Here is a 27,231-nt window from a genome sequence, read left to right as displayed (position 1 = left end):
TATTATATGTTATTTAAAATATGCTTATTTATGTAGAGATTTGTGGGTTTTTGTTGACGGGTTTTTTTTTAATTTTATTAATTTGGAGAGTTATTAACATAATAGTAGTTATATTATGCACCAATTATCTTACACGTTAACCTAATTTTTGTAGATTGTAAAAAAATATATTTTCTTTTCATAAAACTAATATTATCTAGATAGATTTTAGTTTGCTATCGCCTACATGGAGAATTGTTTTAGATTAATGTAGTCAAGTGTAATTAAATTATTTTAAATCTTAAATATATCACAAAAGCCGATTAAAAAACCTTTATTGAAATACATTTGATTTATACACATACAATAAATTACGTATTCGTTGAATAATAAATATACATAAAACTTATAAATAATGTTGACTAGTCCATTATCAAGCCAAATTTCACCCCAATCCTTTACGTATAAAATTATTTATATTAGAAAACACATAAAGCATATTATTATAATATATGCTATTACCTTAAGTTTCTAACATCGTTGACAATTAATATCAAATACAACAAAGTACATTTATATTTTTCCGATAACGCTTGATTCTCGGATTTAACGAATTCAACTTGGTTGTAAAAAAATACTTTCACAGTTCTGATACAGCAGTCTGAATTATGAATATACAAAGACTAGATTTAATATAAGTAAGAAGCAACTACAGGATTGTATAATATGTGGTTAGTTAACAATTGTCAAATTTCAATGTCATATTTCTAAACTTAATGTAATCTGTGACGCCTTTGTAGAAATTATAGTTATGATATTCGTCAATATACAATTTGTTGGAGACAATAAAATCATAAATAAATTAACTGGCTCTTAATAATATGTCGCAACATTCAAGTTTGAGTTTGAATTTATAAAATAGAATTTTAGATTAAACTAAATACCATATAATGCGTACAAATTAAAGCAACATTTATGAATGATTCACAAACCTTTCAATTGACATGGCTCGGCGGTGTGACGACGTCACCATAAGCTTTAAGTGTTTTGCCGTACTTATACGTAACTATATACTGTAATATTGTATTTGTATACCCGGTTTTAATAAAGTTATTTTATGCACCACAGGTGTGAATAATTTATAATTCATGCTGATTTCTTGCCTTTTTTGTGTATTCTTTAGGTATCTGTTAACAGAAACTTCTCTATATTTTTATCAAGTATTCTTCAATCATTTAGAAATTATTTTTTTTAAATTTGTAAGTTCAGGTCTCCGCTTCTAATTCTATCGTATACATTAAATTCAAGTATTATTTGTGCTATAGATTTATGTCCGATGATATATCTGCTTTTAGTATATACGCTCCTTAGTTCTGAAACCTTCAATACCGATTCCGATCTTAATAATGAGTTTTTGTGCCGAACGATCCGCGAAGGTTACGACGTCAAAGCCACAGATATTGAGAGAACTACATCGAACTTTGCATACAAACACGTCGAGAGACCCAGGTCTTAAGAGTTAAGTGATTCGTCATAAAGGTCACGGTAACATTCTTCAGTGCAAAATCTAGATCATGTTGGTCTCTCTTTACACCTAGCCATAGCAATTACAGGTGAATGTCAAAATTAGGGGAATATATAAGTATTAATTATTACCTGTCTATTTTATATAACAAAAGCCTTTTGACGATTAAGACGATTTATTTAAAGTAGTCAACGCGAATTGATTATATTACCAGTATTCTGAAACAATCAATTGCAATAGTAATACCGACCTAATTTTTGAGTGTTTGTACCGCGCATTCGAAAGGCGACATCCGCGCTACAGATTTTGAAAAACTATATCGAAATTGCATTCAATAACCTTACAAAAGTTACAGAGTACCGACGCAGACTTGTTACTAAAGTTATTACCGGCGATAACGAGCCTTAATGGCTTCGGCAAGTTCTACCTATAAGCAAAAGTGTCTTCTAAGGATTTTAGGTAGGTTTTAGCAAGCATTGGTAGGTCATAAATAAAAAGATAAAATTAATATAAATTATTACACATTATTGCGAGATCATAGTCAAGTCACAAATTCTTATTAAACTTATAATAATATAGTTAACGATTAAGAAGATTGGCTGATAGTTTCGTGCGACTTCTCGTTTGTTCTAGGCATATGATTAAGTCTTTGTTTCGCGTTTAAAAGTATACAACAATAACGCTTATTATGGTGTGTATACATTTGCCCTTTTTTTCACTTGAATATATACTTAGGTTAAATCGTCAAACGATTACGTGCTTATTTACACTATATACGTGTATATACTAGTCAACTTATACACAACGAAACATTCCAGATACACGACTTAATTTATTGTATCATAAAGTCTAGCTTTTAGTAGCTTTTCGTATACTAGTTCTAATCTACACATTGAAAAAATTATATAGTACCCTCAATATGGTGTATTAAAATTTTATTATGCCATAAAGGCATTTCAGCTATACAATAGCGTGTTCCAACGACAATTTGAAATTGTAATGTTTATATCTCAAAGCGTTTACATGTTAAAATGTACGAAATATAAATGCACAAAACTTATATTATGTTCTAAAATAATCTCACATTTCACCATGTCCGAGTATTTGATCCTAATTCACAGGTAATGTTCACAAACTACGGGAACATTGCCTTGTGCCGCCCGCCCTCAAGGCACGGATGTCTTGATACTGAAACAAAATAAAAGTGAATTTTAAAAATGGAAAACATATTTTTGAAAACAGAGCCTGTTAACTTTATTATATATAGAAACACATATACATTTAATGCGTGTTGAGTTTTAACGAATAATATAATATTGTGGAATTCTCTGACTAGCCGTGCAGACTTGTTAGATTAGTAGATTTTACCAGAAATAAATTATGCTACTTCTATTGCTTAAGCCCCGATTGACACAGTGGATTAGGACCTTCTGCAGCTGAAAGCCAGGAAATTGGTAGTGTCACAGGGACCGTTTGAAGCTTTTCGTTTCGGAGGCCAGGAAATATCTTTGTTTTGATATTAGTGGTAATTTTTTATGATTTATTTCCTAATGTCTAGAAGAAACTGTTCTTAGTAGTTACATTCCCCCCTTTACATCTTCTGGTTTCTTTATATGTTCATATTTGTGGTGTTAATAAAACATAACATAAATCTTTTCATAGTTACTCATAACTTCTCATCGTATTGATAAATCATTTTCAATGAAGAGCATAGAAAAAGTCGGCATTCATCATATTACATCAAAACTGTCCAGAAGGCTTCGAGAAAAGTAATACTGTACCATATTCCCCTAACGATCTTAAACACGTTTGTTATTCGGCCACTTTCGGCGTCTTATTACTAGTTTCTTTGTTAGAAATTTCATAATGTAAAAAAAGGGACCATAAACAAATGGCTGTTTGAGCTGCGCAATTTGGATCCCTTCTCATAAATTAGATTTAATGACTTATACCTCTATTCTTAAAGTAGATATTATTACAACATAAACAAGAAACTATTTTGCTTCTAGCGGATATCTATCTATTTTTTATGCCTCCATTTGTTTAAAATCAGTTCAGTGGTCCCCCAAATCACCTCCTATAAAATGCAACCTATATTATATATACAACCTATGATTTAAGATGTTTATTTCTCATTAAAATTAGACCACATACACGAGAACAAATACTGAAATTAACGGTAGCTTCAATAAACAATTAACTTTATAGTATTATTATACATACAATGCTTTATGAAATTTTTGGATTTATGGAAAAAGCTGGAGGAGATATTTACCCGTGAAGGGATTTCAATCGGTATTGAAGGTAGGTAGAATATAAGATATATTAGATAACAAGATAAAAAAAAATTATAAAATGTAAAAAAAATCTAAGCTGTATATTATACATTTTTTGTCATAATTGGAAATTAAACGTCCAATTATAAAAAAAAATACATATATTATTATTATCTAATATTGTATATGTATTGTATTAGGCAAGCTCATAAGACGAATAATAATTGTAAAAATATTATATCATTGCATTATTTTTTAGATACTTATTAATAACTTCTAGAATACATATATATTAATAATAGCATAATCAATTTGTATTTATATAAAAGATTTTAACCCTTATATTGCGTATATTTTGCAGTTGTTGTTGCAGAACTCGGTGCTAATGTACTATACTAATTCAATCTTAATAAAACTCGAGAAACTACGTAATAATATTATCTACTTTGTGTAACACGATAACAACTAGGCAAGTTTGCAAGCTTCTAAATAATTTGGACCAGAAACCAAGATAGACACGCCGTTGTATTCGAGAAACAATGCATTCTACTATTTGAATAAGGAAATATTTATTTAATTAATATAATAATGAAAAATAACAACAATTATTTAGGTTAAAAAATTCTATTTTTTTTACTATTTAGCTTGCATTTGTTAGTAGTTATTATTTTCCTAAGAGAAAATAATAACTACTAACAATACTACCATTTACTTTCCTTATTGGTGAACATTTCAAGCTCAAGCTTCTAACTACCTGTAAGGATATCAAAGGGCAGCACACGTGTAAACAATTAGTTGTCAATTACTAATCGTTCTATCGTCTGTAACACCCCATATCATCATTGATGCAATTTTTTAAATAGTAAAAATATATTTAATTTATTTTATTTTTGGAATTATGTGTCTATGTTGGTAAATGGGACGTAAAATTTACTCACATAGTTACTCAATATTAGTGTTGCTCGGCTGTAGTTACCTTTTTATCTTTACTGTGTACCTGTTGAGAGAAAAAATATCTCAAAACTACCTACACTCAACCTGCTCTATAAGATTAAAAAAACTGTTTTCTTAAGTAATATTTATTACAATTTTAACTGATACATACACGTTTTATTACCACAATTTTAGTGAATTACATTCATATTATTAACTACAGAAGTATCTGTAAAATTGATTTAGATACCCAATGATTAACATTGAGTTATCATTAGAAGATCCTCTAACAAAGTCAAAATCAATATCAAAACGGATTCGAATAAATATGACGTCACTAATCAATAGAATTCTCAAAAAGTTTGACGTGTATGATTTTCTGTGTAATTGAAAAACTCTCCCAAAGAGCGTCATGGGATCTCCATGCCCTATTTTATTTAGAAAATATCTACTGTATACTACATTATCGAGTTATATTATTATTTCTAATGTAATATTATTTGTTAATGTTGCAAATATGGAATTACTACATTAAAACTGAAATTGTAAATGTACACGGAATTGGAATCGCGTTTGACAGCTACAGAGTACCACAGCTAACGAATCTGACAAATTGAGTTGACGCTGCGCTGTGATCCGTTTTTAACGGGAAGGAAATGTTACATTGTAATCATTAAGTGAATGTTGCTATGGAATACATTCCTGATATATATACTGTAAACAGATTAGTTTTGTTGTAACAGTTTTTTTACATTCAAATTAAATTATGTGTAAACAGTGGTGATTAAACGCATTGTCATCACCTTATATAAATTGCAAATTGTAGATGACCGACGTAACTGTTTTCTTATTACTTCGCTTTAAGTTCCTAATTAGTTCTGCTTCATTCAAAAATGAAATTATGAATCATTTGAAGGTTAATGAAGATGTTTTTATTCAAAGAGCTAATTAACTTTCTTTAAAATGTGATTTATAGAATGCATACTATGTTTCATAACTTAATGTATAACGACGATATGACTTAAAATCTTTTAGTATTTTATTAATTGACTTAACTTTTATTACACATATATTTTTATATAAATACGCAACAAACGTGTTATTAAAACCAAATAATATTGTTCCTTTAAATTCGTAATTACAATACATGTACGAAAATAAGTAAGTATAATAAGTTAATACATACGTGTTCTGGTTATGCGAATCCGAATGCGAGGCGGTGGCTGGAAGGAATCTAGCAAAGTGTTTTTGCAATAATAGCTGCCGAAACGTCTGTCTGAACTGACGTGACATCGAGCAATACAAGATGAAGTTTATCGCTCCATTCAGTAATGCCAGGAAATCCATTAACTCCCCAAACAGTCCATAGCAACGTTTAAAGAAACATGACCCCAGCAACCCGCTCATCAGCCCCAAAATCCCTTGCGGAAGCTCCGTCACTAGGAAGAGAAGTAGGACTGCGAGCAGCATCTTTGTAGTTCTATCAGTCCTTTTGTCAGCTTTATGTTGCCGCTTTACCATTTTCTCGGCGGCGGGACATGAGCTGTAGTTTCTTAAATTCTTTTGATGTTGATTAGCACTATACAATGCTCGAATAAGCCAAAGGCTTATAATTGTTAGAATCGAACATGGCAGCAGTTTGATTAACACGGAGTGGACCCAGAAGTTTAATTGGTAAAGGCTACCTTGGTTGTTCGAATCTACGTGATATGCTAATTCAGGGCGTCCCCGAGTGTCACTAACATTTTGTGTATGAATGTCAAATACCTGTAACAAAGAATGTACATTGTATTCAAAACAGGCAAGCATTTTGTGTAAATGATAAGACCATACAATTGTAATTTATAAGCTTAATTATTCCAAATGAGTCATTAATATGATTTCTGCATACCTCGCCAATATAGAGAAATAATATATTAAAACGACATCGAAAGGACTACTCATATTTGGTCGTAAAAACCGATAGTCGTAACAGCCGATGACGTTGTTATTAAGTACCTAATATAATAGAATTCAGCTGGGACTTTTGATTTTGGTCAATATCACCGGTATATTGTTCTAAACGATGTGGTCGTAAACGGTTTTGACTGTATTTATCACAACAAGAGCACCTTTGGTAAGGTCCAGTAATTTTTCGTGCGACTCTTAATCCTAAGCGATCTTAGAGTTAAGATTCGCACCGATTGACCAATGTCAATCTCTGATTCTGTACACAAATTGCTATCTTCTTTCATCAAGGACACAGATAAATGATTATCACGCCTCAAAGGTGGTAAAGTAAAACATACTACGCCAGATAAAAGTTTGAGTTTAAATTAGTATAACGTACGTAAGTAATAACATAACAAATCATGTCGCATATCATCCCGTATAAGACTAAATATGCTGTTGATCAATGACAATGTTACGGAACGATATCGTTACGTCTTTCGCTTTTCATTCCCTAGGTCGTCTTTTATCCACAATATTGTCTAAAAACAAAGTAAAAACAAACAAAATAAGAGCCTTTTCGGTTCACTGCACGGTCGCCCATCTTAAAATGAGATTGCTCAAGTACTCGGAAGGCACCTATATAATTTCGGTTCTCAATACGACTCCAGAAAGTTCAAATAAAGCACATTAAACATTGCAATCTATTTGCTTCCAACTTTTAAAACTGTCGTTATTTATTCAAAATAAACTCATGTATGTAATACAAAATTCAAATAGTTTTTTCGCATATGTTTGTTACGCGGTTTGTTAAAATTATATAATTTAATGAAAATCCTCTAAATTAAAACGACAGACCGTTTCAAGTAATTTGAATATGATTTTTTTGGTTCCCCAAACCTTGGTCAGCGTATTAGTAAACTTTTTTAATAGAACAGGTGGCCAGCGAGTAGGAGTCACCTGATGTTAAGTGATTCCGCTGCCCGTAGACACTTACAATTCCAGAAGTGCGTTACAGGCTTTCGAATTGGTTCTCAAATATTACGACAGGCAGGATCCTTACACAGGTGTTGCGCGGCTAAAAGCCTTTAAAACGCTTAGACGCTGGACATTACTATACGCCATATATTTCAACTTGAAAGGGACATAAATCATAAATCTCTATACAACTATGCAACGTTAGCAGTTATTAATTTAGAACAAGAGCCCTTGAGTAAACAGGAACTTTATCATCTCAACTACAGCTATTTTAATTAAAACTTTCTCACTTCAGCTGGCCTAGATCAAAGAAATGGAGATTTGAAGGCTTACCATGAATGTTGGTATGCATAATATAGGTGGCAGAATGAAACTGCTCAGTATTGCGATACTGCAGCGCCTCTCGGTGCATAGGATGTGACTCCGATCTGAGTATCTAGAAAAAGATAAGTCATTTTAGTTGGGTTTTTTTTACATCAATTATGTTTATGTAAAGTTTATTATTCTTGTCCAATTGCTAAATTGTTTTCAATATATTTTTTTTTGAATTTGATTGATTATATGAAAAATAATTATTAAATATCACATGAAAGGTTATTTGGTACGTTTAATCTACTTTTAAATAATTATAGATTATAGGTGTTTTGTCATTATTAAAATTTAATGTCTATTGATGGTAGCCTCGGCACTTACTTTATCGCAATATATCTCCATATAGCTAACGATAATGTGAGGCAAATCGAGGCTGTATGCAATATCTGCGCAAAATGCATATGGAACAGCAGATACATCGCCCAGGAATATGAAAAGTCCAGTGTTTCCGGAAGAAGCTGAAAAAAAAATACGATTTACGGCTATGTAACGCGTGACTTCGTGTTCTAATTTTTTACACAAAATGAATTCAGTTAACAAAAACACACAACAAGCAAGAATAAGATAAAAACAAGAGAATTCTAATTTTTAAACAATAATGTATATTGTTAATTATATATTTAAATTGGCTGGTAGAAAGTAACGGTATCCCAAGAACTGGTCCTTTCCTTCGACGAATAATATATAATAATCACAATATAGCAAAAAAATTGCTGCCTGGAAAAGTACACTGCCACAGGGACCAAACTTTAAATTTGTTTTAATTTTCTATTTATCCAGTTTTAATTATTATTATTACTATGTAGGTTAAGAAGATTATAATTACTGTATATTAGGTCCTTACATATGAAATTGGCGTATTTCGTACGTATATGTTCTCCTCTTTGGTAAGGAATTCAAAATTCAAATTTGTACAGCTATTTACTCATGTAGTTGTGCTTCGATGACCGTCATTCATTTGTTTTTTTCTTCTGTTTTTTTTTCTGTTTGCGTCACTCATTTTACAAAATGGAAAACTTAAAGTATCGCATTATTTACGAGTACGAGTTCCGCCGTGGCACTAGTGCTGCGGAAACGACTCGAAGGGTGAATGATGTGTATGGCGGTCATGTTGCAAAAGAAAACACAGTCGTTTTTGGTTCCAACGTTTTCGTTCTGGAAATTTCGACCTGCAGAACAAGGCCCGTGGACGACCTGAGACCCAAGTTGATAATGAAGTATTGAAGGCTATTGTGGAAGCGGATCCATCGCAAACCACGTCCGAGTTAGCTGCAGGCTGCCGTGTTAGTGATAAAACTGTTTTAATTGAAGCAAATTGGGAAGATTAAAAAGCTTGAAAGGTGGGTACCTCACGAATTGACTGAAGCAAACCGGCAAACGCGCGTCGACTGCTGCGTTACATTACTGAACCGGCACAATAATGAGGGTATTTTAAACCGAATCAATACCTGTGATGAAAAATGCATTCTTTACGATAATCGGAAGCGCTCAGCGCAATGGTTGGATCCTGGCCAGCCAGCCAAATCCTGCCCCAAGCGAAAATTAACCCCAAAAAACTTACTTGTAAGCGTTTGGTGGACTAGTGCCGGTATTGTTCATTGCAGTTTTCTCAAATCGGGCCAGACTATTACGGCTGATGTCTATTGTCAGCAATTGCAAACCATGATGGAAAAGCTATCGGCTAAACCACCTAGTCTGGTGAATCGCTCCACGCCACTGCTACTTCACGACAACGCTAGACCACACACTGCACAACAGACGGCTACCAAATTAGAAGAGCTTCAATTGGAATGTCTAAGACATCCTCCGTACTCCCCGGACCTTGCTCCAACAGATTGCCATTTTTTTCGAAATTTGGATAACTTCTTGCAAGGGAAAAAATTTAACTCTGATGGGGCAGTCCAAATCACCTTCACAGATTTTATTGATTCCCGTCCGACTGTTTTTTTTAGTAAAGGGATCAATTAACTACCTATGAGATGGCAAAATTGCATAGAAAACAATGGTTCATACTTTGATTAATTAAATATATTATATTTAAAAATATTCGACTTTCCCATGCAAAACGCCAATTTCATATGTAAGGACCTAATATTTGTGTGTTGGAATATGTATAATAATTTTTATTATTATATAATCGTACATCTGAAATCACAACGAAAACTACCTCCGACTCCGTCGTAGTACACGCACACTGAGTGTATGTGTGTGTGGTTCCTAGGTCCCAATAAATTATTGTTAAAAATATAAAGAGTGTTTCATAATCAAAATGAAATAGTCACAATTCGCCCTTATTAACATTACACAAAACTAAAAGCTCTAATTACCAGGTATTTATATATGGAGAATGGGACATATTCCAGCATCACAAAAACGTCAGCAACCGCCAGCCACTTCAGTAGACGATTGATTGGCGCTGCGGCCATATCTCGTCGGGTAAGAACTGCTACGTTCATTGTATTTGCCAGCACGCCAATTGTACAAACCTAGAAAAATAATATATTCGATAATTAATGAATATAAACAATATTTCCATATCGAAAGAATGCCATGACGCCACAAAATAGATCTTAGCATTTTTTGATCATTTTTATTTCATAGATAAGTAGGTGATCCTTTTGTATGTGACCTTTTGTTTAAGACATGCCGGTTTCCTTACGATGTTTTCATTCACATGAGTATTAGTCAAGTTCTTAATAATTATATAAAACAATACTACAAAAACAAAAGTTATAGACGTCTTACAATGGGCGTGACAAGACGTAGATGGTGCCATAGGAAAATTTGGTTAGAAGATTATAGAAACGATCACAATAAAGGAATGGAGAAAGAGCTATAGATAGAGAGGTTTGAAAAGAGCTGGAGGAGGCCTTTATTCGAGAAGAAGTTCCGATCAATGGTAGAAGGAAATTTGACGAGTAATAAGAAAAAACATGTAAATTGTATATTATAAACAATTGATTGTATATAAACCGGCTTTATTGTAAGCCCGTTAACACTTACCAACATTGTAATAAATGCAAAGCAATATCTTCAGTATGTAATTAACCAGGCTTATTGGCTCACATAATCCTACTTCAAAATCCTACAACATTGTTATCCATTGATAAAATAATACCAATAATCTGTAACACGTTGTTCCATGAATTTCTGATTTAAATTGCGTGTTCTATTATATCACAATACGTTATTTTAATCACTGCCAACTAGGAATGTTTAATTACTTAATTAGAAACTGAATTAATGTATGTCATACACATACATCATTGGAATAAACAGTCCATTTATAGGGACCTTATTTCTTAATTTATTACGTATTGAGCTAACCTAACAACATTTTATTTTGACTATATCAATATTACAAATCTTTTATGAGGTAAATATTTTTTTAAATAATTTTCTAATATTATAAACAATGAAGTTAAAGGGGGTCAAAATAGCCTTGCCGCTTTTTTGCTCGACTTGGCCGGCGCACTGCCGTGGTCCAAGATTCTCTGTCATGGTAAATCTTTCGTTCACCTTATACAGGAATAATACGTAAAATCGAATATCTTAATAAAAAAGATTGTTTTGTGGATTTTTTTGTGGTGTGTGACCTGTTCTTTTGGGCGTATTTTAAACTGTGGAGTTCGAGTTGTCTAAAATTTAGTTATCGTATTATATAAATCGTATCGAATACTCGACGAAAGTAAGTGCTAAGTTCGTTGCTAAGAACTCTGTTAACTTGACGAATACGTGACTGAACTGTCAAAACTGTTTGTCTTACTGTACCTAATATTTGGTTAGTGTTGTCAATACGTCTACATCCAGGTGTAATGCTAATCCATGTCGTTTTCACTTATTAATAATAATTGCTTGGGATTCAAGTAAATACTGGTACAAAGCTTGGATTTACCAGCAAACGATAAAACCTTTTGATTAAAATCTTATCCTTAAAATTCCAACCTTTCGTTTGCTTTGTCATTTCTTTACAAGATTAGAAATTCTAAAACAGTCTCTTTAAAGCCTCAGCTAGCATCGGAATACTGGGTGTTAACATGTTGAATGACGATTCGCGGTCATTTGTAAGAAAAGGCTAAATTAGGCTCTAAGAAGCTTGGTATGCTCAGCAAGGCTCGATGATACTTTACTCTGGGCTTATAACTCTATAAAGCGCAAATTTTGCCACACATGGAGTAATGTTCTCACCTCTGGGCGGGAGCTTCCCAGTACCAGCTTCTGGTTGACCGTTATCAACGAAAAGCAATTCGTATCGTCGACGACAAGTTCAGTCTCCGAGCGGCTTGCTGCTTTGGCATTGCGTGGGGTCTCTCTGCATCTTCTACAGCATTTACCATAGAGAGTTGTTCGGATGAATACAAGCTGAGGTTCATCAGCGGACGTCGAGGAATAATATGAAATTACACCCGTATTTCCTCGACAGTCGCGCACCACTACTATGTGGAACCAGCTTCCCACTAATGTATTTCCCAACCAACTCTTAGGATCCTTCAAGAAAATGGAGTACCAACTTTTAAAACGCCAGCAACGTACTCGCCCTCTGGCATTGAGAGTGCCCATGGCGGTATCACTTAACATCAGGTGAGCCTCCTGCCCGTTTGTAGGGTTCTATAAAAAAAGACGAGACGGACCTTAAAGATGAGTCACTCTGCTACCATAAGACGAAACCAAAACTTTGTGAATTAATATTTATTAGCGGTTTTTAAAATAAATACAGTAAGCTCTAGGTAAGCTTGATAAAACAAGGTTAAATGAAACGTGCTTTTAAAAGAAAATTTCGTTTTAGAAAACATACAACGGATTTTTCACTTAAATTCGTAAAAGAGCCTATTTATTGGGTATTTCACTGGATTTGCGGCACATTATCTATACTAATATTATAAGACGAAAAGTTTATGAGGTTTTAGAGTGTAATAAATCTCTGTATCTACTGAATTTTAAGAATTATTTTACCAATACAAAGCCACGTTATTCATAAACCTAACAATTTAAAATACTTTTCTTGGTAGTCGGATTTGGAAGTCAGAGAAAAAATAGTCAAACGAAAACGTTTCTTTCTAACGCTGCTTTTAAAATGAAAGATGAGCTTTATATAGCTTGAGCCTACAAAAAAGTTGCCGAAAGCATATTACAATTTTTGTATAAAAAAATAATTTTTCAAAGGTTTACGGGTCACGGATGCCAGTGCGTAGTACAAAATAAAGTATGTATCAAGTAGTAATATGTAACGGTTTAAAAAAACAGAAAATATATTTTTAATACCCTTGTAAATACTATAAGGGTTCTTTTAATATATTACATTTTCTTAATTCCTGGAGATAATTAAAAAAAATATTGATACTGCTAATCTTAATCTGAAAATATAAGAATAATATTGATTCTGTAACAGAATGTGGTTCGAAGATGGAGAAATAACGCGTAAATAGAAAAAATACACGTCATAATAATAAAAAATTAAGCCGTTGATAAATATTGGCTAACAAAAGTATTGTTATTTAGTTAACATCGGAGATAAATTGATTTCATTAAAAAAATGCCGTAAGCAAAATTTTGTTGACTCTCTGTCAATTCTCATTAATTTTAATTACGCCCTCGCGACATTTTCCTCTTGGAACTGATATAAACAACGAAAACTTTGCGTAGGCTTCCACGCGCTATCACAAACACCTTATACAACTAAATTATAATTGATTACATAATGCTATTCAATTATATACTCATTTATGTACTTAATATCCATATTGTATACATCCCTTTCTTAATAAAGAAACGTATTTTATTATTGATTATAATTAAATTAAATTACTGAAAAAAGTATTGAATGTAAAAATCTTAATAAGGACTAGACTAGACTTGGTAGGATTCAGACACGAGTTCCTAGCCTTCTGTAGATTAGATTACGTCAAATTTAAATCAAGTTTGGAAATGTATGACAACAGTTTTTCAAATACTTTATAAGTTACAATATATATAAAAAATATACACTGTCAGTTGAACCCCGGAAACGTCGTTGCACCCACAATAAATGTATATCTATCCATAATTATTATAAATATCAAGATTATTCTTGAAAATTGCTTATGCCAGACGCCAATGCGACTAGACGCCGCCGTAGCAGAGCTTTCGATGGTTGTATGGAAATTGCATGATTTAATAATACATAAATCTACCGCATTCACAACCGCAATTAGAAAACATCAATATTTTTTTGTTATACAAATTGTAATACACATTAGAGAAGTACTTGGTTTATCAATATTTGTGTATTGGAAAAAAAATATACTCGTATTATATAAACTATATTGTTAAAACATTTTAAAAGTGATAAAGGACAAATATAGATAATTGTTTTTAATAATAAACAACATCGTTGTTGTAGTGTAAAATGTATATCTCACAATGTTAGGCAATAAGTTAGTAATGGAGTTAATATATTGTAAAAAATAAAATTTTATATCTGGAAAACTTAGAACTTTCATTAAATTTTCAGGATTCTTGATTTTGCTACAACAGCAATAGCAGCAGAGAACAGAAGTATCTCTTTCACTGGTTATATGCAATTAATTCAACGATGACTTTTCCGCAAAGAAAATCCTGGGATTAAACTGTTTATATTAAAGCCTATAATGAAATGTTTATCGCGGTTTTTAATCTTGAAAATACTTTTTTAATCTAGTTTGTAGTGTAGGCATTGTGTTGAGCCAGAACTTTATGAGAAATGCAGCAAAATTAAATTGTTGTAAATCTATTATATCTAATTATATTGAAAGGATCTATTGACGAATATACATAATCGTATTTACATTTTACCATAGTTTATTTGCGGCCATTTCGCTGTGTTTTAGCTGAATTTTTATTCCTGAGAAACAATGCGGGAGACACGGCTGATTATGAATGAAAGTTTTTTTTCAAACTGAAATAAGTAAGACCTTTGATAATATAAAAATTCTTATAACTAAGCGGTCACGACAGTTCCACTGATCGCTTTACTGTATTTTCGCGAATTGTGAAATCGACTCCCAGTATAGGTCTCCCTAGATCCAAGAGGATGGACATGCAGGTAGCGTTACCCTCTCTTAAAGGTCGGCAACGGATCCACTGACTTATTAAACTGCAGTAATTACCTTATATAGACCGTGGACAACTCCAAAAGACTTCGCGATGTCTCTTAATGAACCGTATTTATTTATTATTTTTTATTACAAAAAGCATATTTCATCATTAAATATGATCAACGTTTTCATTACAACTTTGGAGTTTCATAAAAGTTATACAATTCCTCAATATGCTGAGGTTTGTAATTAGGACATATATTGTCATATGTAAATTTGTATATTTCAATACGTGCTTTAACCACAAAAGCTATCAGTATCCTTATCACGAATAATATGTGAAATTGATTACCTAATAGATGAGTAACATATTTTGGATGCCACGCAGCCCTCAGCGCTCATTTGGCGTAATTAGAACTAAAAATTAGTAACACAAGTATTCGTGTGAATTGTATCCGTGCTGTTAGATCAGTCGAATGGGCTATTTGAGCTTGACTTGAAATCTTTACAGTTTATATATAACTATAGATCCTAAACATTTTGTTTTGATTCTATTAAATATTGCCTGTTATAAACTACAAGATAGCGGCGGGTACCAGCCGTATGATGTATCATGTCTGAGAAAACGTAGACTTCAAAATTTTTACGTGCACAATTCTTAAATTACATGTATACATTTCGTCAGCAACGAAAATTAACTCCAAGACTATATTAGAAAAATCTGTGACCATTTTGTGTCACGTGACAGATATATGAAAAACAATATGTTTAATTATGAATTTTTAGATAAATTATTACAATGATACAAATCGTTTACAAGTAATTTTATTCGATAATGTTTTTTATAACCTTGTTTTATATGCATTACTCTGAATAACACGGTTTAAGTCAAAGAACTCTCCTGCCGAATTCTGTTTACGCTGTGATGAAAAGAGAGCAATATGCAGCAATAAAATAGTTGCATAGTAAATAACTATAAAACGCATTTACATTCCGTAGGCAAATTTGCAACTTATGCTGAAGTATTGTCGTGGTGAAGGAGGATCCTGCTTTGAGGGCGCTTCTGTCGAATTTTTTCCAAGACAACAGGAAGACAGCGATTGACATACCAGTCTGCAGTAACTGTCCTTTCACCTTCTAGCACAAATGTCGCTAATGACCTATCCTACGAATGAGGCAATTATCTTTTTTCCTTGACTTCTTCCTTTTTTTACCTTAGTTGGCCGATCCTTTAAAGGAAACACCCACTGAGCTGATTGTGTTTAGGATTTGTAGCAATATATCCAGCTTTCGTCACCTGTGACGTTACAGCATTTGAGTCACCACCGTTGAACTTATCTAACATTTGCCGACACCAGCCCATGCGAAGGTGTTTCTGATTGTCGATTAAATTATGGGGAATCCATCTGGTACAAATCTTCATGACGCCTAAATCTTCGTGTAATATTTTTTGAACTTGACTCATACCAATGCCTAGGCTTGCCCGTATTTGCTCGTAGGTCACTCTCTTATCTTCCTTCATCATGCGTCGCACAGCACTGATGGTATTGTCAGTAGTCGCTGTTAAAGGACGTCCCTCACGCGGATCATCATTGAGATGGCTACGTTCACGCTTAAACTCGTTAAACAAATTGTTAATAGTGGCACGAGATGGGGTTTCATTAAGAAATGCTAATCGCAGCCTATCATAGCTTTGTTGTTGAGTAAGACCACCACGAAAGTTATAGGTTAATTTCTTTTCACGTGTAACAAGAGTTTTAGATTTGCCACCAATTTAAAAAAAAATGACAAATGTATGCAATATACTACATTAGGTTACCAAAGAGAAATTGAAAATTCTAAATTTGAAATTCAAAAAAGTTTTCATTAGCAGTGTATCAAACTAGCCAGTTCTAAACATTTTCAGTGTTACCCACATAATTAGGTCATACGATGTAACTATATGCTTGACCATAACAGTATACTAAATGTCCCAACTGAAATAAATTCCAGGACTTAATAAAAACGTAACCACTGGTGTGAAAATTGTATCTAATGAAACTAATGTCTTGTTCACCTACTTATTCCTAAGGGCAACTATTTATAGATAAATAAAATATAACTAAAGAAATGGGTCTGTGCCTTTGTTAAGGTTTAAGAAATACAAAAATATGTATAGAATATTTTGTTGTAAATATTATGTTATATCTCAAAATTTCAGTTAGACGTTTAAGAGTAATTTTTTTCTACTTAATTTTAATAAATATGTCCTCAACCAACTAAAAACCACCACACACTCAACTATCGGGGTTTTAGCTACATAATTCCAGGAGAGAGCCGAGGAGGAGGAGAGATTGTAGGAGAAGTCGGGCTCGATCACCTCCCTTCCCGTAGGTCTGACAAAATTAAGACAATTATGGGTCTCGCCCTGAGACAAGCTGAGGATAGAGCGGTGTGGAGGCAGCAGGTCGACGTACCAGTTAGGCAATTTTCTAGAGAGGCACGACGTAATGAGTACTACGAAGAAAAAGAAAGATAATAAATAAACTATAGTATGGTTAACATAGCTTTTACACATTGAAAGAAAACAATTTTTTAACCGAATTAAAGCTACTTGTATTATTATAAACTTATAAGTCACCGTTACCACGCACGCTGTACAGCACGCGAAACGTCAGAAAAATTTAAATTTATGTAAATAATTATAAGTTTCTAATAATACAAATAGCTTTAATCCGGTAAAAAATTGTTTTCTTTTAATAAATAAACCTTTATATCTGATCAGTCCTTATTACATTAATGTACTTTATTACTTATATATAAAACAGTAATGAAAAGCTTCCATCAAGCTCCAGTCTTATAAATTTATGAATATTTTTAAGAGTAAAAACATCCAATTACTCAAAACTCAATCCGTTGGGATAAAACCAGTTTTCAATGGAGCGTACAAGTATTTCATCTTTAAAATCCCTGACATTGAGAGTAAAGTTGGTAGTCATAAAAAGGAAACCCCTCTTGTATATATAATGATATGATGCCTTTAGCCGGAGAGTATACCCTAAGTTTTAACGACAACTAAAAAAATCTTAACTGTTCTTATTATTATGGCATCATGATAGTTATATAACAATCAGATCATTTTTTTATACGGTTGATCGTGCGGTTTTTTTACAAATAATCAATCTGATACTTGCTTGGCAAATAAAATATTCATGATTATTTATGTATAAATCGTATCTCAATGAACCGTATATTTATGAGACACATTTCTGCAACTAGTATTGTCTTTTATTAATATAACTTTTACACATTTGAAGAAAACTATTTTTCAACGGATTGAAGCTATGTATTATTATAAACTAATAATTATTCACCGTTACCACGCACGCTGTACAGCACGCGAAACGTCAGAAAAATTTCAAATTATGTAAAATAATTATAAGTTTATAATACATAGCTTCAATCCGTTGCAAAAGTGTTTTCTTTAAATTTCTGCGACTGTTAGTATTTTTATAGTTGGTGAAGCAAGGGTCCGACATGTGTTGACCTACTATCTAAACACTATCTTCACCTTACGAACGTTAAATGCATAAATAAAGCATCTATTGGTCCATGGCCTTTAAGATTAACGAGCGCAATCTCATACAGATTTAAGGTGATACTCAGAAACTTAGCAAGACCTTATATTCCTGTATATCAAAATACAATATTGACAAATGGGAAGTCTCACTTAGCGCTACGACTCTGCCTCTGATGGTTGTAGTGGTACAATGAGCATACGTACTACGTTATATTGGGAACTCGTAGAACAAATAAACTTGGTAATAAATGAGTCGTGGAAGTATGAAAAAGAGGCTAAGACCATACCAAATGTTACGTACAATGTGCGTATAGAAGGTTTAACAAACACAGACAAAACAGTTCCTATGTAGTCTCTTCTTTCGATTTAAAACTTTTGAGATACATAACTTACGTCCAGTCTTTCCAACTGTCAGTCCAACTTACCAGTCTTTTGAACGTTAAAAAATAATGTACGAGTAAACACTCAGGTTTAATATTTCTTCACAATAAAATTATATATTTACAGGAACTCAGAGATTTCGTAACATAAATCTTTGTTAATTAAAACTTGTTTCATTTTAACTTTCCATTCAATTAACAATCTTCAGTGAGGTATTCTTTTGTTGCAAATTAATATGATACGTCGACAACACTTTATAAAACAAAATTTACAAAGCTTTGTTAGAATTATTATAATTTAATATTACTCAACACAAAATACGTATTTATTACATAAAATTTAACAGGTTCTAGCATGCTTACCACGTAACTTCAATAAAATAAATGGCGGTACAACCTTTTTAAGTCTTGGCCTCAGATTTCTGTATCTGTTTCATGATCATTTGTCAATATAATAGGCAACTAGGTGATCGGCCCCCTGTGCGCGACACACGTCATCGACTTTTGGGCAAGCCCATTTCCGCAAGATGTTTTCCTTCACCATTCGACCGAATTGGAAATGCATAGAAAGTCCATTGGTGCACAGCCGGAGATGAAACCTACGACCTCGGGGATGAGAGTCGCACGCTAAAGCCCAACACTGCTCAACGTAACTTCAATAGTGATTTCAATCAAAAGTTAACTCATTATAGTTATTTCAATAGCTGTGACGTTGATGTCACAGGAATTTCCTGATTGAAATCGCATTACTATTGAAGTTACTTGTTAACCCCTCGCGTTATATACGCGAAAGTTTTTTCAAATCAATACTATAGTCAAATAAAACAGTGGTAATTACAAATATTCAGTTTTTAAATTAGTTTTTATTTATATACAAAAATATTTGTAATATTACACTGGTATTACAAAAAAAGATGCTTGTTAGATAGTTATTATATAAATAATAAGAGATAAAAAAAACATATCATTAATTTACGTCATTAGATAGTGAAAATTATAGTTGTTTTATAAATTACATTTCTCCATTATTGTCTCAATAAAGTTCGGTAATGGCGGCAATAAGAAAGATTTATAAACACGATTTAGTGTACCGTCATGTCGTATTATACACGGTGGGCAGGTATGCAAATATTGATGTTCAGATATTTGGAAATTAGAAGCTCCAGAATTAAGCTATCCGTATTAAAATGGTTGCTGTAAACTTTTACCGTCATTTCCTTCGTAAGATTATCTTACACAATATAATAGGATAACTTATTATAACGGATGATTCGATCTACTTTATTCTGCTTGTACGAAGATTATTTTGTGTATAGAAATTATTTTGTGTCGTAATCGTCTTTAGAATAAAATTCACTTTTGGAGCAAATAAAATATTAAGGTTCTCTGAGACTTCCGGGAAGGTTTTTACACCTTTTTGCGGCGCCTCACTTAAACGGTTAACACTTAACGGTTTAGTTTAGTCTAAGAAAATTCTATTTGCTGTTAAACAAACATCAATTCACAATTAATTTATATAAAAATATAGCTATAGTTTATTGGTGTTTTAACAACTAGGTTCTTAAGCTACTACAAATATTAGGTATCTCATCACTTTTTAATTCATATTGGGTTTTCACAAATCACTACTTTATTATATATTAGAGTTAGGACGTGCTCATGCACCAATAACATAACTAATCTCGGTCACAGCGAAAAAACGACTGAGAGGTGAAAAGGATATAAATGTATAGTGCAAATAACTGTGACCGCCAGTCAGTGGTCAAACTAATCGAGGATTTACTCATCAGAACAGTCAAACCCCTACAGTTGCTACTCAATAACACGTATATTATACGCGAGATCAGAATTAATTTACAAACTGTCCCATAATATTACCTCTATGTTATGACAATGCACTAAGGTCCTAGGGTCTTACTTTGGAATATTAAGTAGGAACACTTTAGACGTGTAAATTTTCAAAAATAAATATTTTTTTCAATATTGCGAGAAACTTTCGTACTAAATAGAATGGAAATTATATTTAGAATTGATAAATTCTGAAATAGTAGTCCTGTGAAACTACAAAACAAATGGGTCACTGCAAAGGCGGCTTAAACATTGTGGGCGGTAAATATTTTAAATAGGTACCATCTTTGTTGTGTAGCTTTTATAAGATTTAGTTTAATTGACAGTATCAGCTTCTGATACCTACTATATAATATGTAGTTAAACATTTCATTAATTTTTTCACTGACTCCCTCGTTCGCTAACATGCATTCCAACACAGTACGGGATAGAGAGAGCCTTTGGACACACTTGTGCACTAAAATACGAGTATCTCTTGGGAATAGTCTCATTAAATATAAGCCGCCATGGCTGCGTCCCTTATAGAAGAGAATAACTAGCAATTATGTATGCGAAATTAAATATGTATGCCTACGTTTAGTCAAGATGTCCCGTTCTTATTTTTAAAAGCTTTCTCTGCATGAATTTGATGCAAAATAAATGTTAAAGTTGAAGTGTTAGTGAACGCTGTGACATGTAATTACTTTTAGTCAATAATACGTTAAAAACATGTGTGTGTACTTATGTACACGCGTTAGAAGTTATACATCTTTGACATAACATAATAAAAAATAAAAAAAAATAACTTTCGCGTTATACTCATTATTCGTTTGTAGATAAAACCACACTAAAAATAGAAAAAGGTATTTAATGCATTCAAAGTTTTTTTATAACGCATTTTTAGTTTAATAAAGTTTATTTAAATATAAAAAAAATTGATATTTTATATTTTAATATGTTGACTATGCTAACTTCAGGGTGTCAGTTTTTTTCCCTAGCGCGCCAAAAGAAGTATAACTTCAAAAAGTCTTGCAAAATAAATACTTCTTTTTATAAACATGGATGTAGGGGTCCTACATCCTTGCCTATCGGGTACGGAGTCAGGCAGATAAGTGACCGGGTAGATAAGCAGGAGGGGAGTGTCGAAGTCTCCCCTTTTTTTAAAAGGAACATTATTAACCTAAAGGGTTGGCGTCTCCCGCCTAGCCCGGGCGACAACTACTCCGAAAATATCGTCATGATATTTATGGGCGAGTCGGAGCCCACTGCCCAGCGCTACCCGCGTTACCTCTCGTGTTAATGTCAGTGACATGTTTGACAATCTTGCCGCAGAATTTTTCCAGCCGCGATCAGTGCTTAAGCAACATGTCGGATAGCCCATCCCGGGATACCCTCATGCCAGCCTCGAGCTCCAGATCGCAGTGACCCTTTCAATTGTCGCATAGTCAACAAGTAAATGAACCACTATTCGGTCGGTTCTGTTGTCACAGTCACACACGGGGCTTGTTTTCAATTTGAGTATGTGTAAATAGTATCCAAAAGCCCTGTAGCCAGTCAAGATCTGCGCCATGTGAGGTGCGAATCGAAATCTTAATTTATTTAAATAAATACTTAGTCACGTTTATTTTTCAGTGACAAGGACGAAACATTAAGTACCTTAAGCAGTGTAGCAGAAATATTAAATTAAATTTCTAGAAATTTTTTGCTTAAAAATTGTTCTTCGGATACTTCTTATTTCCAACTTCATACAGCCACGAACTTTGAAAGTACGTTAGCTAAACTAGAAAGTTCCAAGGCTGATTAACTATCTAGATTATAACAAATCAGTATCAAACTATGCAAACAATTAAGTTCAACATTCATTAGATAACTTATCACTTCCACGAATGATATTGCATATCTAAAACGTATATGAACTCATTTACATTAACATTTTTTTAATTTAACTTAAATCTTATTCTGTGGAACCCCGAGAACCCACAGTGGTTGATAGATAAAAAATCTAATAATGTTTGTCACTTTTTAAGACGAGTAAACATTAAGCCACATAAAAAAAAATTGTTCGCTGGTCGGACCTCTGGTCTATTACAAACAAACATTACAATGTTTGACTAAGCCTTAGAGCTGATAAGTGCAAAGGTAACTTATTTAACAATTATGAAATTAAAAATAAATAAATCAATGGCGCTACAACCTTTTAGGTCTGGGCCTCAGATATCTGCATCAGTTTCATAATCATTTGTGAATTGAATAGGCAAGTAGGTGACTTTTTGGCAAGTCGGTTTCCTCACGATGTTTTCCTTCACCGTTCAAGCTAATGTTACATGCGCACATAGAAAGAAAATCGATTGGTGCACAGCCGGGGACCGAACCTACAACCTCAGGGATGAGAGTCGCACGCTGAAGCCACTAGGCCAACACTGCTTGGTATTATATAATTAGTTTTAAAATACACCAGATAATTATATTAACAAAATCTATAAACTGAATGTAGATGGCACCAGCTACTTCAGAACGTATGCAACAAAGTAACAAATAATTGTAAGTAATTATAAAAAGACTAAAAGCTAGTACATAATTAAGAGGTTGAAAATGCTGATATTTTAAGACAGATATATTAAATTCGTATGCAAATTGTGCCATCTATGTTTAGCAAGATAGCCAAAAATATGTATGTAATATAATTATGAAATTAACCTTGATAAATATTACTCACTATTAAGCTGACTAAAAGCTAGTACATAATTAAGAGGTTGAAAATGCTGATATTTTAAGACAGATATATTAAATTCGTATGCAAATTGTGCCATCTATGTTTAGCAAGATAGCCAAAAATATGTATGTAATATAATTATGAAATTAACCTTGATAAATATTACTCACTATTAAGCTGACATATCCGTGAATGCCATTGTAAGCTTCCACAACATCTCTGAAGTCACCATCACAGTATCCGCAGGACTCCGGCTTCTTCGGCAGGTTAAACTTAGCATCATTCACGACTTTGGCTAACACAGATCCAATATTCACTTTGATACTATCTTTAGACGCTTGTTCCTTTAGTGCAGATAATATTTTTGTCTGATTGATAGTTATGTCTGATGAGTTCCCAGATGCAGCGAGTATTTCATTGAATATGTCGACTAGAGTTTGCGAGTTGTTCGTCATTATGACGGAGTCATGCGGCGGGGCAAGCTGTAACAAAATTTTCTGTTAATTTAATATGAAATAGAAGGTCTTATACCCATTATGATGGTGTCAAGTTTTCTAAATCTCTATAAAAACTATTCTAAGTAGTCTCCGTAAAACGAGTGAAAGGGGTTTAACAATAGCGTTTTAGCTGACTTTTACATTAAGTTTATTATAAATAATATTTATTATAGTGATAGTGATAGACTTTTATATTTTATATAACTTTATATTACTTTAATATATTAAATCATAGTCATATTAAGTGTCGAAGCAATACTTCGTCAAGTAAAAAACTAAATAAACAGAATCACAATGTGTTCTATCAAACCAAAATTAAATATTCAGTCTATTCTTGTATGGTAATTGGAGCAGTAATTATGGATTTGTATCTGTATACCCAAAGCTTCAAAAATTTAGAAGTCAGGTCTGTGAATGTACGAAACGAATTAGATCGATATTAAGGATATACCTAGGTAACTAAAAGAAAATGAAAAACGGCCTAATGTAGAATGTTACAAATACTTTTATTGTTTATCGAAGTAATCTCCGTTCCTCTCTACATATCGTCGCATTCGATGGAACCACTGAGAAAAGCAGGGTGCCCACAGGGTGCAGGGCGGTTCTCCTAAAGCGAATACCTCGAATTTTTTCTTTAGTTCTTGGCTATAAATGAAAGTAAGGACTGTATGGCGGACTCATTATCTCGACACCTGCTATAGTCAAATATTTACCAGTCCATGCGAAGGTGTTCCTGGTCGTCGTCGTGAGACTGCTACATCCACGCTTAAACTCGTTAAACCAATTGTAAATAGTGGCACGAGATGGGGAAGAAGTGCTAATCGCAGCCTTTCATAACTTTGTCGTTGAATAAGCCCACAATGAAACTCATAATAAATCTTTGACCGAAAATTTTCTCGCATTAGGTTCATTTTCACGTGTAACAAGAGTTTTATATTTGCCGCCAATTCACAAAAACAAATGACAAATTAATGCAATATACTTCATTAGGTTGCCAAAGAGTTCTAAAATTGAAATTTAAAAAAGTTTTATTAGCTATGTTTTTAACTGGTCCGTTCTTAACATTTTCAATGTTACCCACGTATACATACCTACATTGTTACTTATATAGAGTCACTACTAGATTTACTCAAAGACGTTAGACCTTAGTTTCATTTGATTCGAACTAAAGCTAGCTATTTTCTACACGAAGAAATCTTCACGATGGAAGATATACTTCGTATACAAAAGGTTCATGTTCATTCTTACTGTTGCATAGCATTTAAACACTTTTTATTGGATTAAACGAGAAACATCATAATACTCTCCAGTTCAGCGCACTTGAAGACAAAAAGCTATATTTGACACGTTCAGCGTTTTGAGTTCTATTTTCGTACGAAAAAGGTTTGAGGTCGTCTACGTGAAGTTCCGTAATTCATACACATTTTACAACCAAAAGTTAGCAGTTCGGCAGCGGTTTTTCGGAGGTGTTTAAAATACACGATACTATTTCGCGGAGCCGTAGAACTAATTTTAAAATAGGAAACTTATTAATTTATTTATTAATAGCCGCGCAACACGGTCACACATAACAACAACATGATCGAAGAAAGAAACAAGTTATAAAATACTAACTAACTAATAATATAATCCCTGTTTTACTTTAACACATTTTTAATGCTTTGGTAAATATTACGACTCGGGATCCCACGAAAGTTTATGCAGACTGTTATAATACGGAAAGTAGAAAATCTCGTTATCGACACGACTTGTTGCAAGTGGCACCTGTAGAAGAATAAGAAATAAATATAGCATATGTTACTTAGGTAAGATGTATACATTCTATTGCTGTAAGAACTTTTCAAATAGGTCCAGTAATATTGGAGTGTGTGCAACACATACAAATCATTCCGTTTTATAACAACACAAAGAGGAGCTTGCTTGAACACACCCGTTGTAGTTGTAGAATGTAACGTGGGTGGTTTGAGAAATGGCTATTTTAAGAGATACCTAACGTCTTGTAAGACTTCTTGAACACCTATTCGTATATCAGTCTTGCTTTGTTATCGAAACCCCCACCCTGATCATTATATCAAATATTTAATAAAATCTCATTAAATTTACTTAATAAAAATGACTGAATTATTTTTGTTATAACTCTCATAATTGAAAATGTTGATTAAAAGCTTGGTATTAATATGCAATCTTTTAAAATATTGAATTTATAGAGAGAATTATTAAACGATGACAAAGGATATTTGACCACTAAGTACTTAATTATAACGAATTGAAATTTGGTTTTTCATATAATTAATAAATTTTAATTCAATGTGAATTAGTGTCAGTGCACGATAGTGTTAAGTGTATAACAATGGTAAGTGAAAAAGTATATAGAACACAAGAACAGAATTCTTATTTTTTGGTGCCTCTGAATTACTTGGTCGTCAGTCTCGTGAAGCCTGTGCCAGATGCAGCAACTTTTTCGCAATTGCCCTTCCACTCCCTGCCGCTACGTAGCCATGATATTTTTCTTCTACCAACATGCATCTCTCTGGATGACGCTACAACTCTTTAGGTCTGGGCCTGAGATTTCTGTATCTGTTTTGTGATGCTTTCCTTTTTCTAATGGTGAGGTAGGTGTGATCAGCCTTCTGTGCCTGACACACGCCATCGTCTTTTTGGGTCTTAGCGTACAAGCAAGTATTAAATGTGCTCTTAGACAAACAGTCTATTGGTGCACAGCCTAGGTTGGAACCTACAACCTCAGGTATCGAAGTCACAGGCTGAATACTAGGCTAACACTGCTCTACTATTAGCATTATTGGACACTTATTTTAAATATCCGTAGTAAATTAGGCTAACCTACTTAAATTAATTAACTTTAATTAATTATTAGTATTAAGTCTCTCTCTCTCTCTCTCTCACTCAGCCATCAATATGTTTAATGACGTCTGAGTGAAGAGATATTTTATTAAAAAAAAATCAAGTACCTGGATAATAAAAAATTTAAGTCTGGCCCCAAATTACTTTCCAAATAAATGATTATTAATAGTTATATTTTTTTAATAATGTTTAAAATGTCAATTCAGTCGAGCTTTCATATAAATAACTTATGGTGAAACCAAGTATAAATTATTTTATTATTAAAGTCTCTATTGATATATATTCCATACGTAATTACTCATTACTATCTATACCACTTTTAAAAAACCAAAGTTTTGAGTTGACTTAA

The 27,231-nt window shown here is 32.9% G+C and overlaps 1 protein-coding gene across 1 annotated transcript in view; it reads right to left on the bottom strand.

The window, feature by feature from the left end:
• Window positions 1-367: 367 nt before the first annotated feature.
• LOC123713156 (G-protein coupled receptor dmsr-1-like) overlaps window positions 368-27,231 on the bottom strand; it is a 40,804-nt gene continuing 13,940 nt past the window's right edge. Inside the window, exons 2-7 of the mRNA XM_045666697.1 lie at window positions 23,694-24,005; window positions 10,320-10,478; window positions 8,314-8,450; window positions 7,954-8,056; window positions 5,900-6,480; window positions 368-2,692 (exon numbers count right to left, since the gene is read on the bottom strand). Coding sequence (XP_045522653.1) covers window positions 2,671-2,692; window positions 5,900-6,480; window positions 7,954-8,056; window positions 8,314-8,450; window positions 10,320-10,478; window positions 23,694-23,978 — 1,287 coding nt within the window. The 5' untranslated portion in view covers window positions 23,979-24,005 and the 3' untranslated portion in view covers window positions 368-2,670. The remainder of the gene's footprint in view (window positions 2,693-5,899; window positions 6,481-7,953; window positions 8,057-8,313; window positions 8,451-10,319; window positions 10,479-23,693; window positions 24,006-27,231) is intronic.

Source organism: Pieris brassicae, chromosome 8 (genome assembly GCF_905147105.1).
Source record: "Pieris brassicae chromosome 8, ilPieBrab1.1, whole genome shotgun sequence".
Classification (NCBI taxonomy): domain Eukaryota; kingdom Metazoa; phylum Arthropoda; class Insecta; order Lepidoptera; family Pieridae; genus Pieris; species Pieris brassicae.
The sequence above is the reverse complement of the archived record's forward strand: the minus strand, read 5'-3'. Positions and strand labels throughout refer to the sequence as shown.